The 18,182-nt window shown below is 41.9% G+C and overlaps 1 protein-coding gene across 2 annotated transcripts in view; it reads right to left on the reverse strand.

Moving 5' to 3' along the window:
* Positions 1-18,182, reverse strand: part of PLXDC2 (plexin domain containing 2) — a 233,670-nt gene that overhangs the window by 94,638 nt on the left and 120,850 nt on the right. For both annotated transcript variants that reach the window (XM_053359669.1, XM_053359670.1), the window contains one exon: positions 8,554-8,700. In XM_053359669.1, the coding sequence (XP_053215644.1) occupies positions 8,554-8,700 (147 nt within the window). The remainder of the gene's footprint in view (positions 1-8,553; positions 8,701-18,182) is intronic.

Genomic DNA, 18,182 nt, shown 5'->3' on the forward strand with positions numbered 1-18,182 from the left:
CCTGGGTCTGAAATCCTGGACAGCTGTTGCAAGTAAATATAGACAACACAGTGTAGGGCTCAATGGACCAATGATCTGACTCAGTATAAGACAGTTCCTCTACTTCTTCCAAATAACATTGCACATTCCATTCACTCCAAGCAATTGGCCACATTTAAAAATCTTTCAAAAAAATTTTTTTCTAACTAAGCTTATGTCTGTCTCATTTTAACTTTCATATTGCCTCAGATATAATTGGTTTTCCCCATCTCTCCAGAAAGGATTAGTTTCTCCATCTATCAGGTATTTTTAATGACTTATTTGGTATGAAATTAATCATTGAATATTTACAGCAGCTTCAAATTAGATTTCTTCTTCTTTTTCATTAGAAGCCAGAATTTGAAAGGGTTTATTTACACATATCTTGTTTAGAAGTGGAAGAACTAATTCCATTTTATAAACAGATCATCCCAAGGAGGGGGCTGCAGGAGGAACTTCCAAGATACAAGATTTATACTAATTGAAATATATTCTCCAATCTGGTTATTTTATACCTTTTCACTACTTATCAGTATTTAACAAGTAACATGGAATATTACCATTGGAAAAGCCAATTTTGGGGCTTATCTGGTCCCAGAGCAGTGTCAGTAGGATTAAAGCAAAATAAAAAGTGATGTAAATCATGTCAAGATTGGTGGCAAAGTGGGCAGAAAAAAGGAAAATAAGATATGAATCCATGTTACTGGCATTAACTTTACACCTTTAGCAAGCAATTCTGTTGGTCAGTAGGTATTCTGACCGTATTTAATGTACAATCCTATGGAGTTGAGGGGGGTCCTCTGGTGGAGGAACCAAACAAAAGGTGGATTCCTTCCTTCCTTCCTTCCTTCCTTCCTTCCTTCCTTCCTTCCTTCCTTCCTTCCCAGTGTTGTGTGTTCCAGTTAGAGTGTCAGACTAGGACCTGGGAGACCAGAGTTCTAGTCCCACTCAACCATGAAACTCACTAGGTGACCTTGGACCAATCACAGTTCCTCAGCCAAATCTACCTCACATGGCAGGGAGAAGAGAAAGAATTTTGTACAAAACCTTGAGCTCCTTGGAGTATAGGTGGGATGTAAAATGAACAAACAATTTTCCTCCCACTGGTCCCAATAAATATGCCAGCTCCAGGGCTGCTGTAGTTTCCCTCTTCCTGTTCCTGAAGCACACACTCCTTTTCTCTTACTGCTCTCATTGCTGAAGGTGGATCAGCAATGGCGGCAGCCCTTCCTACCACGGTGTTGGGAAGGTTTCCAGCTACTGACCTCCACCTCTGAATGCGGGCCACTTTTTCTGACTATGGAGAGGGCATCCAACAGCCTACAATCTATTCTCCCCATCACAGAGTTGCTCCCTTATATTTTGCTTTAGTCATTTCCTTTTCCTACTGATCACACTTTTCCCAGTTTTATTTCATCCAGTGGTTTGCAATAGCAGCTGGTGCAGTGCGGCAAAGTTCCCAACACTACCATTGATACAGTTTACTTGGATGGGTCTGGGGCAGGGAGGCAGGAAGGACAGTGAGACCAGCACTGTGTGGACACAGCAGTGCAGGTGCCAGACTGACTCTGCCAGTGTGTCTACACAGTCCTAACCTTGCTGTCACCCAGCTCCTTGCTGGTAATCTGTAGCAATGCCATTGTCAAACAGCAGCTGTGTGGCATTGCCACACAACACCAGCCACTACCACTGGTGTGCAAAATCCAGAACCATGGATCTGCTCCTCTCCCAGCTTGATTGCTGACAATTTTTCCTACAATACAGCCCGACAATTTTTCCTACAATACAGCAATGAGAGGGAATAATACTCAAAGTGAGCTATTACACTTTTCACATAGCACATATTACACTTTTCACATAGCCACACACTTTTCACATAGTAGTTGGGGGAGAAAGACTACATGGGCTTATATGCACTGCAATTCTAAGCATGTTTACTCAGAAGTAAGCCTTGCCGAGTTAAATTGAGTTGACTTTGCAAAAAGCCAACTCAGGATCACAGCCTAAATTAGCATGGAACGTGGTTCCTTGAAAACCACTCTTCACATATTCAGATTTAATTTGATAGCTTCAGTTCGGGGGGGCGGGGAATGGCCAAATTCAAAATGTTGGGGAAAGCTCAACTGCTCTTTTTAAAGTTCAGTTATAAAAAGTCTCCATGGACATCCTCAGATCTCTTTCCTTACTTACCAGCAAAAATAAAGCCAAGATTTTCACTTCAATGCTCTTCACTTTATCTTTCTGTTTTTTCCTTCCTTATTATAGTCCACTTATTCTGTTCTGCTATGAAGTCCCAGAACACACACTCTTGATACCTCTTAGATCTTTCAGCTGCCCTTCAAAGTTTACTTCTTCTGCAAGGCCTTCTTTAAACTCTACATTTCTTTACTTCTGCTCTCTGACTTACAAGGACCTGTGTGTTCCAGTATGTCCTACAGAGATCTATGAGCACTGTAACTATTTTCAAAAGGAGAGTAGGGATTGTTCTTTCACCCCAGCATGCCTCGCTACAACCTGATGCCTTTTTTTTTTTTTTGCCACAGGCACAATTTAAACCAGTTGTGACTGCAATCCTATGCTTATTTACTTGAAGTATGTATGCCCTTTTGTTTTCTCAAAGCAATGTGCATAGGATTGTAGTCTATGTCTACAAAACACATGTCCCTTCTTTCTTAAGACTGTTATAAGCTGCAGATGCAACCTATATCGTCATGTCCACCAACATCATGCCTTCATTTGGACATAACATGATAATAAGCCACAGTTTATAATGAGCCATAGTTACTGGGGAAAAAATACTCACCCTCCCCTTTCTCTGGCTCAACCACAGAAGTTGGTGGAAGCAACAACTTCTTCATTTCAGCAATCTGTAGTTTATCACCACATTGGATCTGCAGTTAGTTTAAACTACAGTTTATTGAAACAAACCAGGATTGGATACCATGTTTTGCTTTTGATGTGTTTCAGTAAACCACAGTTCAAACTGAAAACACTTCAGTCCAATTCAGACATAATGGCAAACTATTATTAGCTTATAGCAGATGCTTCCAATCAGCGGCGGAGCATATGCCCGCGCTGCCAAGGGCGGGCGCGCTCCGGGGGGGCATGGCACAGAGGGTGCCCTCCCAGGTGCGGGCTGGCCGCTCAGGTGCCCGGAGCGGCGCACACGCCCTGCAGTCAGGGGCGGAGCGAGCCACCCATGGCGGACATTTGGCGCGCTGCCCACCTACAACTCCCAAGCCTCCCCCAAGCTGTCAAAACAAAGGCGGAAGGGGGGAATGCTGCTGGCAAAGTGGCACAGCTGCCCCCTTACCCAGACAGCTCAGGGTAGACTTGGGAGTCGCGGCTGAGCAGCACGCCGTATGTCACCCACCTCAGTGAGGGCACCCAGGGTGGTCCGCCCCCACCGCTCCCCCTTCCTATGCCCCTGCTTCCAATCTCTTTCTGCCAGCTGTGCCAGAATAGAGGGGGGGTGCTGTAGCCCAAGGCCCAAGCAGGATCTTTTAATAACTTAGAACTGTGGTTTGGTGTTACGTTTGAACTGGGTCTCTCTCCCCGACGACTCCAGCTTTTGTTGCTGATTAGTTTAAGAATCCAGCATGAATAAGGGTTCTGGTAAGACTGAAAACTTGCTCAGCCCTTTGTGCCATTTCAGCTGGTCCTAATATAGGCATTGTGCTACAGTACCTGTGCTTTTGTATATTTATATGCCTCCTGCGTATTTTCACAAGGGCACGAACTAATCCAAATACTTGGGTAACCGCAACTATTCTTTGAGATTAGATCCTCTTACGGCAACTCCCTCTCTTCCCCTTCCCTGTCCAACCTTGAACAAAAAAAGCAGACTCTTTATTAGCAGAAAGAGGGACAGTTCTTGCTTTGCTCTCCAAAACATCACACACATAGATCACGTTTTACCTATAAAGCCTTGTTGTCTTGTGCTTTTTAATTCTGCCTCAAGTGTACTGAATCATAAAGGTCTCTGTATCTCACTAACTGAACCTGTTCCAATAAAATAGATAATCCTACAGTACCTTCATTGCACCTCTCATCCTCTGAGGCAGCCAAGGTGGCAAAACAAACAAACAAAACCAGAATACAAAATAACAAAGTTTCCTATGGGAAAATATATTTAAAAATCCCGAATTCAGCAATTACGGAACATTTATAGATAGCTTATTGCAAATATATTTTTAAAAAGTGGAATTTGCAGGGAATTTTTTCTGGTCATCATTTCAGAAAACAATTTTCTAACTCAATAATATCCTAGATTCAGTTTAGTTTAGGAGATTAAGCATCATTCACGTTTTCCTATATTAATTCAGCCTTCTCAATTTAGAAAGCATCTGATGAATGAGCGTTTAACAAATTTAGACCCCCTTATAAGGAATAAACCTTAAGAAGCCATTTTTATTTTTATCACTTAATCTTTGCATGATGCAAAAATTGTCATTTACTGGCTAATGATGGAGATTCATCTCTTTACAAGGGCAGAGAAGACATTTCAGGCAAGCTCTGAACAAGACAGCCCTTAGATTTTTTAACACTCTAACAGTTTTATGATTCCTCCCCCCCCCCACTTTCTCCAAATTTATTATCTTGGGAAGTTGGAAGAAAGCATAAAAAAGTGAAGTGGTGTCAAGTCCAACTAGAAGCCACATTTTTCTTCTTGCACCTGCAGGTACAAGATTAAAATCTTGATTTAACCATAATCAGTATACTGGAATTTCTTTTTTTTCCTTTTTAGTTTGAATGGAAGGATTTGCTAAGTGACATGCTTGTACGCTGAGTGGATTGCCAAGGTGACATTAAGCGCATATCTGATTGCACAGCCTCTTACTGGGAAAGAGTCACATTAATTGTGTTAGGAAGCTTGGATCCAGCATCCGTTTGGAGAGTTTGGCATTATAAAACTATTACTCTAAGAATGCATGGCTACAAGACCATTCATGCAAAGGTGCTGAGATGCAAGTAGGGGATCGAATTATACACATCAAGTGGATAACAATTGGATGTGATAGATTACTAACCAATCTCTTAGCAATTCATACCATGAAAATATTGAAAAGGGGAGGGAAGTGACTCTTGTGTTGCCTTTTGCTTGCAAGATTCTCAAATGGCAGAATTGTGTCAGACGTTCTCCTGAGTTTGAATTCCTGCCTGGGCAACTGTCTCTTAAAGTTCACACCAAGAATTTTTAAAGCAAAACATGTGGCTGTGAACTTGATGACACACACACACACACACACACACACACACACACTTCTTCATGAGTGTATACTGGTTTCTTCAGAAGCTACAAGTCAACATCACAATGGCCATATTCTACCTCCACTGTCTAAGGCAGTATGCCTCTGAAAACCAGTTGCTGGAAATCACATGTGGAGAGAACACTGTTACATTCAGGTCCTGCTTGTGAGAATAGGAAACTCGGCTCAATGGGTCATTGGCCTGATCGGGCAGGGCCTTATGTTCTTAGTAGAGGACAGGTATGCCTCCTACCAAGTCCCTGCCCCATCTGTTTCCATAGCCCCCCATATCTGCTGGCCTTTGCCTCTATTTCCAAAGGGACACATGAAGATCACACCAAAGGTCTATGTAGTCCAGCATCTTGCTCATCACAGAGGCCAATCAGATGTGTATGGGAAGCACACAACCAGAACAGGAGAGCAACAGCTCCCTCCCACTGTCGTTCCCCTTCTCTTGTCAATGCTCATGCTCCAGGCACCATTTCAAAAGATGCTACATATGCAATTAATCTAAAACAAGTCACCATATGAAAGCATATTGGATATTAGCAGGGCCAGTGTTCTCCCCCCTTTCCCCTTTGGATAGAGACTTACAGGGCTACTCGTGTGAGCAAAAACACTACTAACCAAAGCGGTCGTCAGTTCCAATTCCCAGCAACTTAATTGGACAGCTACAACAATCAATGGCCTTTTAATTTACGGCTAAAGAGTTAATATAATTACTAACGTTTCTCATTAAAATGAGGAAAACAAACACATTTATACCATTCTCACGCAACGCTAAGCCAAGCCATGGCTTAGTGCTGGCTTAGTGCCAACAAGCAAACATGCAGGCTCATGTAAAGAAGATCACGAGTGCTCAAATCCTCTGATCGTGAGTCAGAACAGCACCTCTGTATTCACACAAGCTTTTGGCTGCATCAGCAAACTCCAATATAATATACGCCATAATTTATGTCCCTATAATCTCTCACTTCAACAGAACGAATTCTCTATGCATATGTATTATATACCGATGAGTCACAACAGCACTCTCAGATTGTGCCTGTTAATTCACAAGTTCTTGTGGTACTCCCTCATCCTCATCACATTGGTTTCTTATTTTTAGGCTGCTCTAGCTCATTTTAGCTTTACAGTCCTCACAAAGGCCTTCAAAGATGCAAATCATTGGAACAATCCTTGCAACTTAATTGTTCCCACAACTCATCTGAATTCAGTATTATTTAACTTTGGGTCAAGTATGCTGGGCTGCATGGTTTTGGCTTGGAAAAGAGAGGCAGGCCTACAAAAATGGTTGCAATTCCTTTGACGAAAACGTCACTGCTTTTTCATCTTGCTCTTGTCTCTTTCCCAATTCGCTTTCCAAGAGTGCTCAAGAAAAGATGTGTTGGCAGAATAGCCATACCATTAAGCATCCTTATTTGTAGCAGAGTTTGCTTTTTATTAAACACCCAACCATGTCTAGAAATCTCATATAACTGATACTGTGCTGTATTAGGTCCATTCTTAACTCAGGAAACTGCCAGACTCCAGCGTTTCCACTTTGCTCCATCCATTTATTAGCTATTCTTTTCAGTTTGGCTGGGAAAAGAGAGCTTCTATAAATTATGTTGTGTCAGTCTAAATCTGGAGGGTTTATTACCTCCCTCTCCTCTTGAATCCTACAGAGATTCTCTTCCATCTACTGCTCTTCTCTCAGCCTGTCACCTGGTTGGCGAGTTTATTGGTCCTGGGAAATGATATGACACAACCCAATGGAGAGCAGAATTCTAACTCCTTTATTTCTTCTCCGCTCGTCCTCTGAACTGCAAATACTTTCTTCTGCATTTTTAAGACTTCATGAACTATCCCTTAAAGCTATTTACTTTGACTCCCCGCCCCCCCGCCCCCGGTGTCAGAATTCCATCTGATTAGTCTTCAGACCAGTAGAGCAAAAATCCATTCCATCACACGACAATGGAGTTGTCATTTTTGCTATGGAATTTACATCCCCTTTAAGGTCAGTACTGACTCTTTTCTTCCAGGAGCTTCCAGTGCTCAGGTCAGCTGTGGGAATACCATTTTGGAAGTCTTACAGCATCCAATTATACTTGTAAGGTAGCGGCTTAGTTTAGCATTCTCGCTACAAGGAGTGCATGATCAGAATTAACCAACACAGATCTTTGATGTGGAAATGGAATTATACCTGCCACCTCTGTTATCATTTGACAAGAATCAACAGCTGAAAAACAACAATATTTTGACAAGGATCTAATAGTTCTCAGAAACTCAGGTACCACGGCTCCTCATACAAATCTAAAGGGTAAATACAGGGCTGCTACATTTTAGTTCTAAATATGGCAGTTAAGCTAGTCAATTTGTAAGATAATTCGCCTGTCAAGTGAACTCGAAGGCAAAACAGCCACTGACTTGAATGACACCAAGATTACATATATTTTCCCTCCCAAGGCATTTTATAATACTGCTGCAGGTCTGTTGAGAGATTTAATGCTCATTGACACTGGAGTAAGGTTTTCTGAGGGAAATCTAATCCTACAGGAACATATTCAGGGCATTTTAAAGTAATGTGGGGAAACCCACAAAAAAACACACCATAGAACCAGTTACAGATCTGAGCTATAGGTTCAGAGGTGAACACCCTGCACTAACAATTATTCTACACACATTATAATGTGTTTATGCCAGAGGTAAAACAAAAAACAAGAAGCAACCACCAAGTGGGGATATATCTTTTAAAAAAAGAAGGAGGCCATTTCAACTTTAGAAATCCCACAAGCGTTAAAAGCAAAAAGCTTCATAATCATTAAATCCTTTGCAAGCCACCAAATCTATTTTGCCTGTAAACTAGCCTTCTTCCCTGGCACAATATGATAGCTGTTATGGTTACAATTATATATTGAAAAATAATTCCCAGCCTCTCAATCCATTCTGGTAAAGCAATGGTCTAGCAGTGATGTCACCTCTAATGTAATATAGGGACCTAAGAAGAGTTTGCTAGATGAGGCCAATTGCCCATCCCGTCCAGTTTCCCTTTTTCACAGCTGCCAGCCAGATGCCAATGGGAGGCCTGCAGGCAGGGCCTGAGGACAACAACATTCTCCTTCTGTGGTTTCCAGTAACTGTATTCAGAAGCAGACTGCCTCTGACAGTGGAGGGGGAGAACACAGACAGCCATTGCAGGTTTGAGTCTTCCCGTTTCTTTCAATGGCCTGCTGTGTATCACAGAGGGAGCCAAGATGTCAACAACAACATAAGATTAAATAGCAATGCATATCAAATGCCTTACTGCAGCTTGCCGGTGTGTGTTGGAGAGGATCCCATGAATTTTCACTTTATCTTTCTCCATTTTGTCAATGTTCACCCACAGATCTCGGCTGGTAGAATCAAATGGGCCATATGTCCTTGAAGTATAATAATTGTGATCCATATCCTCCTGGAAGAAGAAGGAAAAAAGCCAAACGCAGATTTAAAACGACTCAATTTCCAGAGGGTTCTTTTTTAAAAACTGTTTATAAATGCAAGATTTATTCATTTCCTGCAGAAACTGGTAAGGTTTTATTTCCTTCTCCCATAAATTAAGGTGACTGAAGAAGAAAGAGGAAAAAAACCAGCACATTTTATTATGTGAATACTAAAACAAGAAAGTGGAGCATCAACTCAGCTTGTGATAAATCTCATTTTACAAATGCAATTTTTGCATCCTAAGATCTCAGACAAGCAACTGCTGCAAATGCAGAAATAATTCTGCCCTCTGATGCAGCAATGGCCAATAAACGTTTTGGCAACAGCTTCCCCAAGTAGCATCATGTGTTAGTGCTCAAGCTTTTTTTGTGGTGGCCCTGAAGCTCCTGTCTGACATGCCATCTCCTCTCCTCCTGTAGCCTTGGGGAGGGGTGGTGCTCTGAGTATTGGCCAGGAACCCAGACCACTTGCATGTGGAGCTCCGATCTAGGGCGGGGATGTCCAGCTCCATTAGCTCTTCAGGTGACTGGCAATTGGAGATCTGCTGGGGGGGGGTCCTGCTTCTCCTCCAGGGAGACCCCTGGTACAGCTGACCTCTAGTTTGTTCCAGATAACCATCGTTTCATAGTTTAGATGAAATTTGGAACTATGGTCAATTGAAGACTTTCAGGTTTAACTGCTGCATGCCAAGAAAAGAGAAGAGGCTGGGGTGTGGGGTGTGGGACAAAAGTATAATTCATATTTCTGTTTATTAGGCCAAGATATGATTATCTGAAAACAGCCACACACATGTGGTACTTTCATATATTAATTCAGCACAGTAAGGTTAAGGTAAAGGTAAAGGGACCCCTGACCATTAGGTCCAGTCACGGACGACTCTGGGGTTGTGGCGCTCATCTCGCTTTACTGGCTGAGGGAGCTGTCGTTTGTCCACAGACAGCTTCTGGGTCATGTGGCCAGCATGATTAAGCCGCTTCTGACAAACCAGAGCAGCACACGGAAGCACCATTTACCTTCCTGCCAGAGCGGTACCTATTTATCTACTTGCACTTCGTGCTTTCAAACTGCTAGGTTGGCAGGAGCTGGAACTGAGCAATGGGAGCTCACCCCGTCACGGGGATTCAAACCGCCAACCTTCTTGGGCAAGCCCAAGAGGCACTGTGGTTTAACCCATAGCGCCACCCGCATCACAGTAGTTTCTGTAATGTAACAGTAGTTTCTGTAATGTAACTAATGGCTTTTAAAAAAGATTCCTCTCTTTGCATTCTCTAAATATTTTTAAAAAGCAGCTTTGTGGTTTGTTGCTAAAAGCTGAAACTGGAGGCAAATGAAAGCAAAAATGGAGATCTGGTTTATGTGGAGCCAAAAGGACAAAGCCGCTTAATCTCATCAAAATTAGTTAATCATTTCATAGATGCAAAACTGCAGTGCTATGTGCAGAACAAATTGCCAACATTCTCAGAACTGGTGTGATTCCTCTGACTGATACTATCACAAGCAAAGAAGATTGTTTACTAGCTCTTTTGACAGGCACCATCTAACTGATATGCCTCTGATTTTCGCATCCCATCCCATCACTCATCTCATAGCAAAGGTAGAAGGTATAATCCATTTTTATCTGAGGCCAATGGAAATGACAATGGAGACTCATGCAAGTTCATGCACAGCTATGCGAATCCACAGCACTAAACTCCCCTATGTAGTATTTCATATTCGCAAACTTGATAGCTTGATAATGAGATTTTTGAAGCTTTTCAAGGACTTAACTCTAGCATACACATCTCAAGAGATGCAGATAATAAATTTTGCTTATCTGGGGGAAAACACCTGTAATTTATTAGTGACCATTATGAAACATTGGTGCCCACTGTTTGAAAATCAATACTGCTTTACCCTTCAGATATGGTTTTTTAAAAAATTTACACTGAAAAGTCACTTGCTTGGGCTATGTGGGCCTCTAATGCACAACTGACACATGTTTTTCACCGTGTGCCCACTCTGAGCAGCTTCTGATCTTACATCATCCTTAGACATCAGATGAATGCACAACTTGTGGCTCATCGAGCTGAGGTCTCTTCCTTGGCTATGCCTTTGCAATCCCACACAAGTGGGTCTCTACACATGGATAGCAGATCGTTAGTTGAGCAGATCTGCACAAGTTCTCTTGGCTGCTCAGGAGACAGTCATGGCCAAGAGTGCACCTCTTTTTGGATAGATCAGATTTGGCCACAGTCATACATGCCTTACCTTCATCCAGATTGGACTACTCATGTAATGCATGAGATGCCTTTAAGATTGTTCAGAAAATTCAGCTGGTGTAAAATGCAGCTGCCATAACACTGAGTGAAACCAGAAAAACAGAACTTAAAACTTTGATAAAAAAACTCCTCGTATTGGTTGTTGATCCACTTCCAAATCCAATTCAAAGGTCAAATCTAAGGGGCTTTTGCAAATATGTGTGCTGAAGTGCTCTTGGGTGGTGGATTTAATTTGGACCAAATCATATGTTTTTAAATGATTTTGGGGTGTGTGTTTTTTTAAAAAAATATCTTACCCACCTTGAACATGACCAGCAGGAGATAAAGGTAAAGGTAAAGGACCCCTGAGCATTAGGTCCAGTCGTGGCCGACTCTGGGGTTGCAACACTCATCTCGCTTTATTGGCCGAGGGAGCCGGCGTACAGCTTCCAGGTCATGTGGCCAGCATGACTAAGCCGCTTCTGGCAAACCAGAGCAGTGCACAGAAATGCCGTTTACCTTCCCGCCAGAGCGGTACCTACTTGCACTTTGACTTACTTTCGAATTGCTAGGTTGGCAGGAGCAGGGAACGCGCAACGGGAGCTCACCCCGTCGCGGGGATTCGAACCGCCGACCTTCTGATCGGCAAGTCCTAGGCTCTGTGGTTTAACCCACAGCGCCACCCGCATCCCCAGCAGGAGATACGATCCCTTTTAAAAAACAAACTTGCCACATCGCTGCTGTAAAGTCCAAAAGGAAACTTGGGCAGAAAATATGGGGAAAGTTTTGTTATGCTTGTACTTGTTTCCTTTTTGACATCTGCACATCCAGGTGACTACAGATTCTGTAACACTGCTATGTGCCAGGCAAGTGCAACTAGCCTGAATCCATGCCAGGGATGTTAGAATTATTGCTCTGATAGACAACTTGTGCTCCTGCTTCTAAGATGAAGAGCCTTGGGGCAATTATCACACTACATTCCCTGATAGTTCCGCTTAAGAAGCTTATAGAAGAGCAATCAGAAGATGTGCAATGTTATTACTTGGGAACAGTCAGAAATGTGCCTTAGGGACACATGGGTTTGGTTAATTCCACAAAGTTTACTGAACATACGTTTGAGATATGTATCCAACACAGTTCAGAAGTTACATAGACAGAACACAGACAGCAACATGAAAAAGGCACTTAGCAAAGCCTTGCTTTGATCCCTAAACTAGTAAAATTTTTAAAGAGGAAACTTGTTTTTTAAATACATTAAATGCTTTCTTGAAAAAACAGCAAAGTAATAAAAACAAGGAACATGTAAGGAATCGTGGATCTCAGGAATAGACAGCACCAGGAGACTTAGGCTCATCCAGACTTCCTTTTGCGCCATGTTTTGCGACACAGGTCCAGGATTCAAAAGCTGTGTAAGAGCTGCTTTTTTTGTCCTGGCACTTTCCCCAGGAAAACCCATGTTTTATTGCTGAATCGGAGCAAATGGCAATCAGGTTTTTCGTGGATCACTGTTTGTTCCGATTCAGCAGTACACCATGAGTTTTCCCAGGGAAAACATGGGAACAAATAAAAAACTGCTCAGACATTGAGCTTTGAAGAGCGGATCTATGCCTAGAAAGTGTAGCATAACAGGAAGTCCAGATCAGTCCATGCCAGAGATGGTAATTTTACCTTTGGTGCTGCCATGGCAGTCCACCAGAAGAAGGAGCCATTGTCCTGCAATCCATTGGGTACCACAAATGCAGCTGGCTAGAACAAAGTTCTTCAATTTGCTGATTCAATGGTTGCCAGGCAATGTCCTGTTCATATTTTTATAAACAAATAAATAAAAGGAGGGGTAAGTGGGATTTCATTTGGCCCTATATATCCTCAGACTTTATCCTGACTCCCGAGTCTGAGCAACTTGCCCATAGAGAGGAGGTCACGTTGCTTCAGATTCTTGCTCATCAACATATCTGTCTCTCCATGCTAATGTCTCTCCTGCTTTACCTTCTGCCTTGCCTACTCATTGATCACCAGGGTTGACTGTTCCTCCAAGACAAACAGCTGTGACACCTTCCCGAGCAGCTTCACAGAAGCAGAACACAAGCTGTATAACGAAACATGTTCTTTCTGAATCCTTGTTTTTTAAAAAAGCTGCAGTTATGGTTAAGAATTGTTAAGAGATGCAAGATCTCACCTGAGCATTGTAAAAACGACGCCAAGCATTCCTCAAACGGTGGAAGCTAAGCAAACAAAGGCTAACTAATCTCTAAAGCACCTCATGTCCGTCTGTATATGTCATGCACTGAAGTTCTCACCCTGGGCCAGCAGGGGGATAATGTAGATAGTTTTCACTCAGGTCCACATATGCAAATAAGGAATTGAAAGTGACGTTCAGTGATTGGATAGTTACAGAAAGTTGTTACTGTTGCCTTGTAGTTGAGCTCTATATAAGTAGGTTGGCTGAACCCTTCAGCTCAGTTCTGTTCTGGCCTGTGAATAAACAAGAGCTGTTTGAAGAATTGCTGTGTCGTCTGATATGTTCACCCACAACCTAAGAGTATAAAGTCTAGTTTCACCCCTTATTATAAAAACAAACAAACAACTCTAAGGGGAAATCAACAGACACCTACTTCTTCCTTTGATTGGGTTACTCACAATCCTGCATTAATTGTGTTTTATCCTGTATTTTATTCTGTGAACTGCCATGAGACCTTATGATGAAGGGCAGTATATAATTTTAATTAATAAATAAAATAAGTAAATCATAATCATATTGAGTGCCCGCGGATTGTTGTAAAAGAAATGTACAGCTGTTACCTACCTTTTAAAAATTTATAATAAGGGATCAGAAATTATTCCATATATAAGCTTTAGAACTCACAACTGCAGTGTGCAGGATGCAGACATTAAGTTAAATGCACTCTTGAAATGGGACCTCAATCCATGCTTTTCTTTTAACAACCAGCAAATCAAATATTTAATTATAGCCTCTAGCTCAACAATCTAGGTTGCGTGTATAATAGCTGATAAACAGCTACTCAAGAACAATCAGAGTCAGTTCCAATTAATATATCATTAGAGCCAAAGGAATGAGAACTGCTTAATAAATGTAATAGGAGAAGCTTCATTTCTGACACTTCCACAAGAAATAATTTCTGAACACCTTACATTTTAAGTAAGGGGGGAAAAAACCATATGAAGGAAAGGGGAATGCACATTGCCTCTTAAAATATTTTGTTTGTGTATCTTGATGCTTTACTTGATGCTTCCAGAACATCTTTAAGGGCAGCCCCACATACAGAGAATTACAATAATCTAGCCAGGATGTCACCAGTACATGAGTTACTGTAGTAACAATATTATTGTCCTAAAACATCTGTAGCTGGTAAAGGTACTCCTTGCCACTGAGGCCATTTGAGCCTCCAGATAGAACACTGCATTTAGGAACAACCCCATCTAGAACATGCCATATACCCAATTTGTGGATATGAGAACCTCTGTCTTGTTGGGATTCATCTTGTAAGCCCTCTTTCAGCTCATCACTCTTATTCCCTTTACACCTTCCACCTGTTAGGTTATTGTAGAAAAGAGGAAGTCTATGGATGCATCACAGGTCCTCATCCAGAGCTCTCTCGCATCTCTGATCAAATTACCCCAAATCCCAATCTTTCTATTTATGGGTGCTAATCTCTTGACAAGGGGAAGATGAATCAATCATACTGTAATAAATGGTCTCATTTTAATGTTTGCAGAATGTAGCATTTAATGGTAGGAGAGGTGTTGCTGCGAATTTGTGCTACCACTGAAGCATGCAACTCTTAAATGGCTACTTTATATAATAAAGTTTCCATAAACCGGTTTCTATTTTGTTGGAAAACAATCTTATCATTTCCACTGGTGGATTTTATATGTCTCAGCATGGCATTCCTATACCGTAATACAGTCTACCATGGCTAGATTTATAGACATCTTGAAGAAGCGAAGCTGACATACTGTAAAGATTTATTTCAAATTGCCCTCTGAGAGATAGGTATGCAATGCTGCAGATCTTGTAAAGCAGCTAAGTACAGGGTAAAAGGTCTTGAGCAGAATCAAATATTCAGAACTACTACAAGATAGTGCTGTGTTTGGAAGGCGTGGGAGGAGGAGACCTCCACTTTAAGTAATAAAAAAAGCTGTCAAAATAGGGTTTTTTAAATAGCCAATTGCTTTCTAGTGGAAATTTGAGCTCCCATTTGGAGAAAAACAGGATAATTCCTCTGAGTCAAAGCAGTAGGACAGGGCTTCCCCTTCATGCAGAGAGAAAGGAGATATTTCTGCCTTAAGGGGGAACATATTCAATTGGTTTAATCGAACAGGGAAGTTGTTTTGGAGAGTCTCTGCTGGTGTGGTTTCTGAACTCAGTTTTAGTTCAGATAGTTGCAAGCCTGAACCCTCAGCTTATCAAATGCTTCTTTGTACTGTTAATACTGATTATCAATCTAACCATTATCATCCACTAGCCTTCCTCTAAAGAACTGAAGTCTGTTGAGTTAAGCCTGTACTCTATGGTTGAACTGTATCCATCATTACTTCTTTGGGTTTCGCTTTGTTAGATTATTAAAATGCATATGCAGGTACCCAATGAGGACTGAGATGCTCAGTGGCCGTGAAACGCTTTCTAAGTGAGGAGGGAACTGAGGGAGGGCAGAGGCAGAACAGAGTGGCTGGAAGCCTAAAGAGGAAGCCCTTCATGCTGCAACATTTTGTTGCTGATCCCACACATATAGAACATACTGGGGCAGGGAGAGGACAAAATATTCAGTCTTTACTGCAAAGGTCACAAGTAATCAAATGAATAGTCCTATACTTTGTAAGCATCCCATGAACCACCCTTTAGAAATTATTAGCCTTTTTTCTCCTTCCTTGATCACCCCAGCTACAATAGTAAAGGTAAAGGTAAAGGTACCCCTGACCATTAGGTCCAGTCATGGCTGACTCTGGGGTTGCGGGGCTCATCTCGCTTTATTGGCCGAGGGAGCCGGTGTACAGCTTCCAGGTCATGTGGCCAGCATGACTAAGCTGCTTCTGGCAAACCAGAGCAGCGCACGGAAACGCCGTTTACCTTCCTGCTGGAGTGGTACCTATTTATCTACTTGCGCTTTGACGTGCTTTCAAACTGCTAGGTTGGCAGGAGCAGGGACCGAGCAACGGAAGCTGACCCCGTCACGGGGATTCGAACCGCCAACCTTCTGATCGGCAAGTCCTAGGCTCTGTGGTTTAACCCACAGCGCCACCCGTGTCCCTAGAGGAACCAACCACCACACAAAATGAAACCATCATGCTTATAATTCCTGGATATTATTGAATGGTCTCTCCCAATGCAAAAAGCTGCACTGTAATGACAATCCTATCTTTTACATATGCTTCATAAACAGCTGTGCCACCAGGGTTTTCAGAGACTATGAAACACTTCTGCTTCATTTTTCATGGTGGCTTCTCTCCTATTGTACGTCTAAAATTAATTTCACACTGTTTTAAGCAAGAGTGCTGTGTGATGGTCCACAAACATAAAATGAATTCTACGTCCGATTCCTTTTTCCCAACAGTGAATGTGACGGAAATGGGTAAGAGCTGACAATATTTGCAGCTTTGCCAACAGAGTAGGACCACAGCATCGAAGCTGCACGAAGCACCACAGAAAAGTATCCTTAGCATGAAGAGCTCATGATAGACTACAAACACACAGACAGAAGAGGAAAACACTAAAGACAGACAATAATCATTTATATAAGAGGTGTATGCCAGGGATAGCCAATGTGGTCTCCTTGATATGTTGCTGGACTCAGCCTTAACCATCAGGGCCAGTGGTCGGGTATGATCCAGATCAACATCTGGAGGGCACCATATTGGCTAACTTGTTATCCCTTTGTAAGGATTTGCACTAGCCATCCAAAACTAAAACTGAAATTCCTACTTTCTCTGGCTTCAGTTTAGACAGCTGCAGCATGAGTTCCTGGCACAAGAGAAAGATGGATTTCAGCTAATCTTTATGCTGTACATTCTTCAGATTGTTGATTATGCCAGAAAGTTCACTTGCTGTCACTTGATCATGGAGACTCTGAATATACAGAAAATTAAGTCCCTGCTAGGATCTTGGCAGTAAGGAAATTGCAAAGATGTTCATTTGCTATGTGCTCAGGTTTAAAAGAATTGCAGTGAATTAAGCCATTACAAGAATCTTGGCAGTAAGAAAGCTGCAAAGCTGTTTGAGGAATGAAAGTGAGGTAACTTTTGAGATGCTAATAGTTTCTTTCATACAAAAGCTTTTGCCATGTGAGAAAATGTGGCGTTGGTTGGAACAGAATTTTAAAATGAGCAAAACTGGCTTACTTGAAAATTGGCATACGTGAAGATTAAGGGTGCAGTCCTATACACACTTACCTAGAAGTAAGTCTCATGGAACTCAGCTGGGATTACTTCTTAGTAGATTTGTAAAGCACACTTACCGGGGAGCAAATCCCACAGAACTCAGTGGGACTTACTTCTGAATAGACATTCATAGGCTTATATTGCAAACTTCATTTTTTAAAAAATACACTTATGGCAGAACCCTAGGCATGTCTATTGACAAGTCAGTCTCACTGAATTTAGAGGTACCTACTGTCAGGCAAATGTGTGTATCCAGGAATAAAAGCTGATGGGGTAATGGGAGGAATTCCAGATGACTCTGTGGTCTTCCTTGACAGATTTAAGATGCCCAGCATATGGCAGGGTATTAGATAAGCTGCTACACCAAAGTTATTACAAAATAACTGCTTAATTGCTCTCAAATGCATCCAATTGCTTGGTAGTTCTCCAGCCAAGAAATCAGTGAAACAAAACAGAAAGTTGTTATTAACTTCCTTATTTATTGATGCATAAACTAGGATGGCTATTTCCATCTGGACTATGAACTTAATTCTTAATTTTTGATAAGCTCAAAAGTTACTTTGGATTAAGTTATCTAAGATATATTTGAATCAGTTGCTGGAACCAGGGTTATAACAGCATGAACTGTTATAACACCAGAGCCAAGTGACAAAATTAACTAAAGCCCAGCTTTCAGTAATACCGTACTGGCCTGGAATATAAGCCTCACTTTCCCCCAAAATTCCAACCGTGAAAAGTTAAAGTGCGGCTTATATTTGCGACCTTACGGTATGCAGCCAGGAGCATGGGGCAAACAGCACCAGAAGGGGCGTGTGCCCTGCAC

This window comes from Podarcis raffonei, chromosome 12 (assembly GCF_027172205.1).
Source record: "Podarcis raffonei isolate rPodRaf1 chromosome 12, rPodRaf1.pri, whole genome shotgun sequence".
Classification (NCBI taxonomy): Eukaryota; Metazoa; Chordata; class Lepidosauria; order Squamata; family Lacertidae; genus Podarcis; species Podarcis raffonei.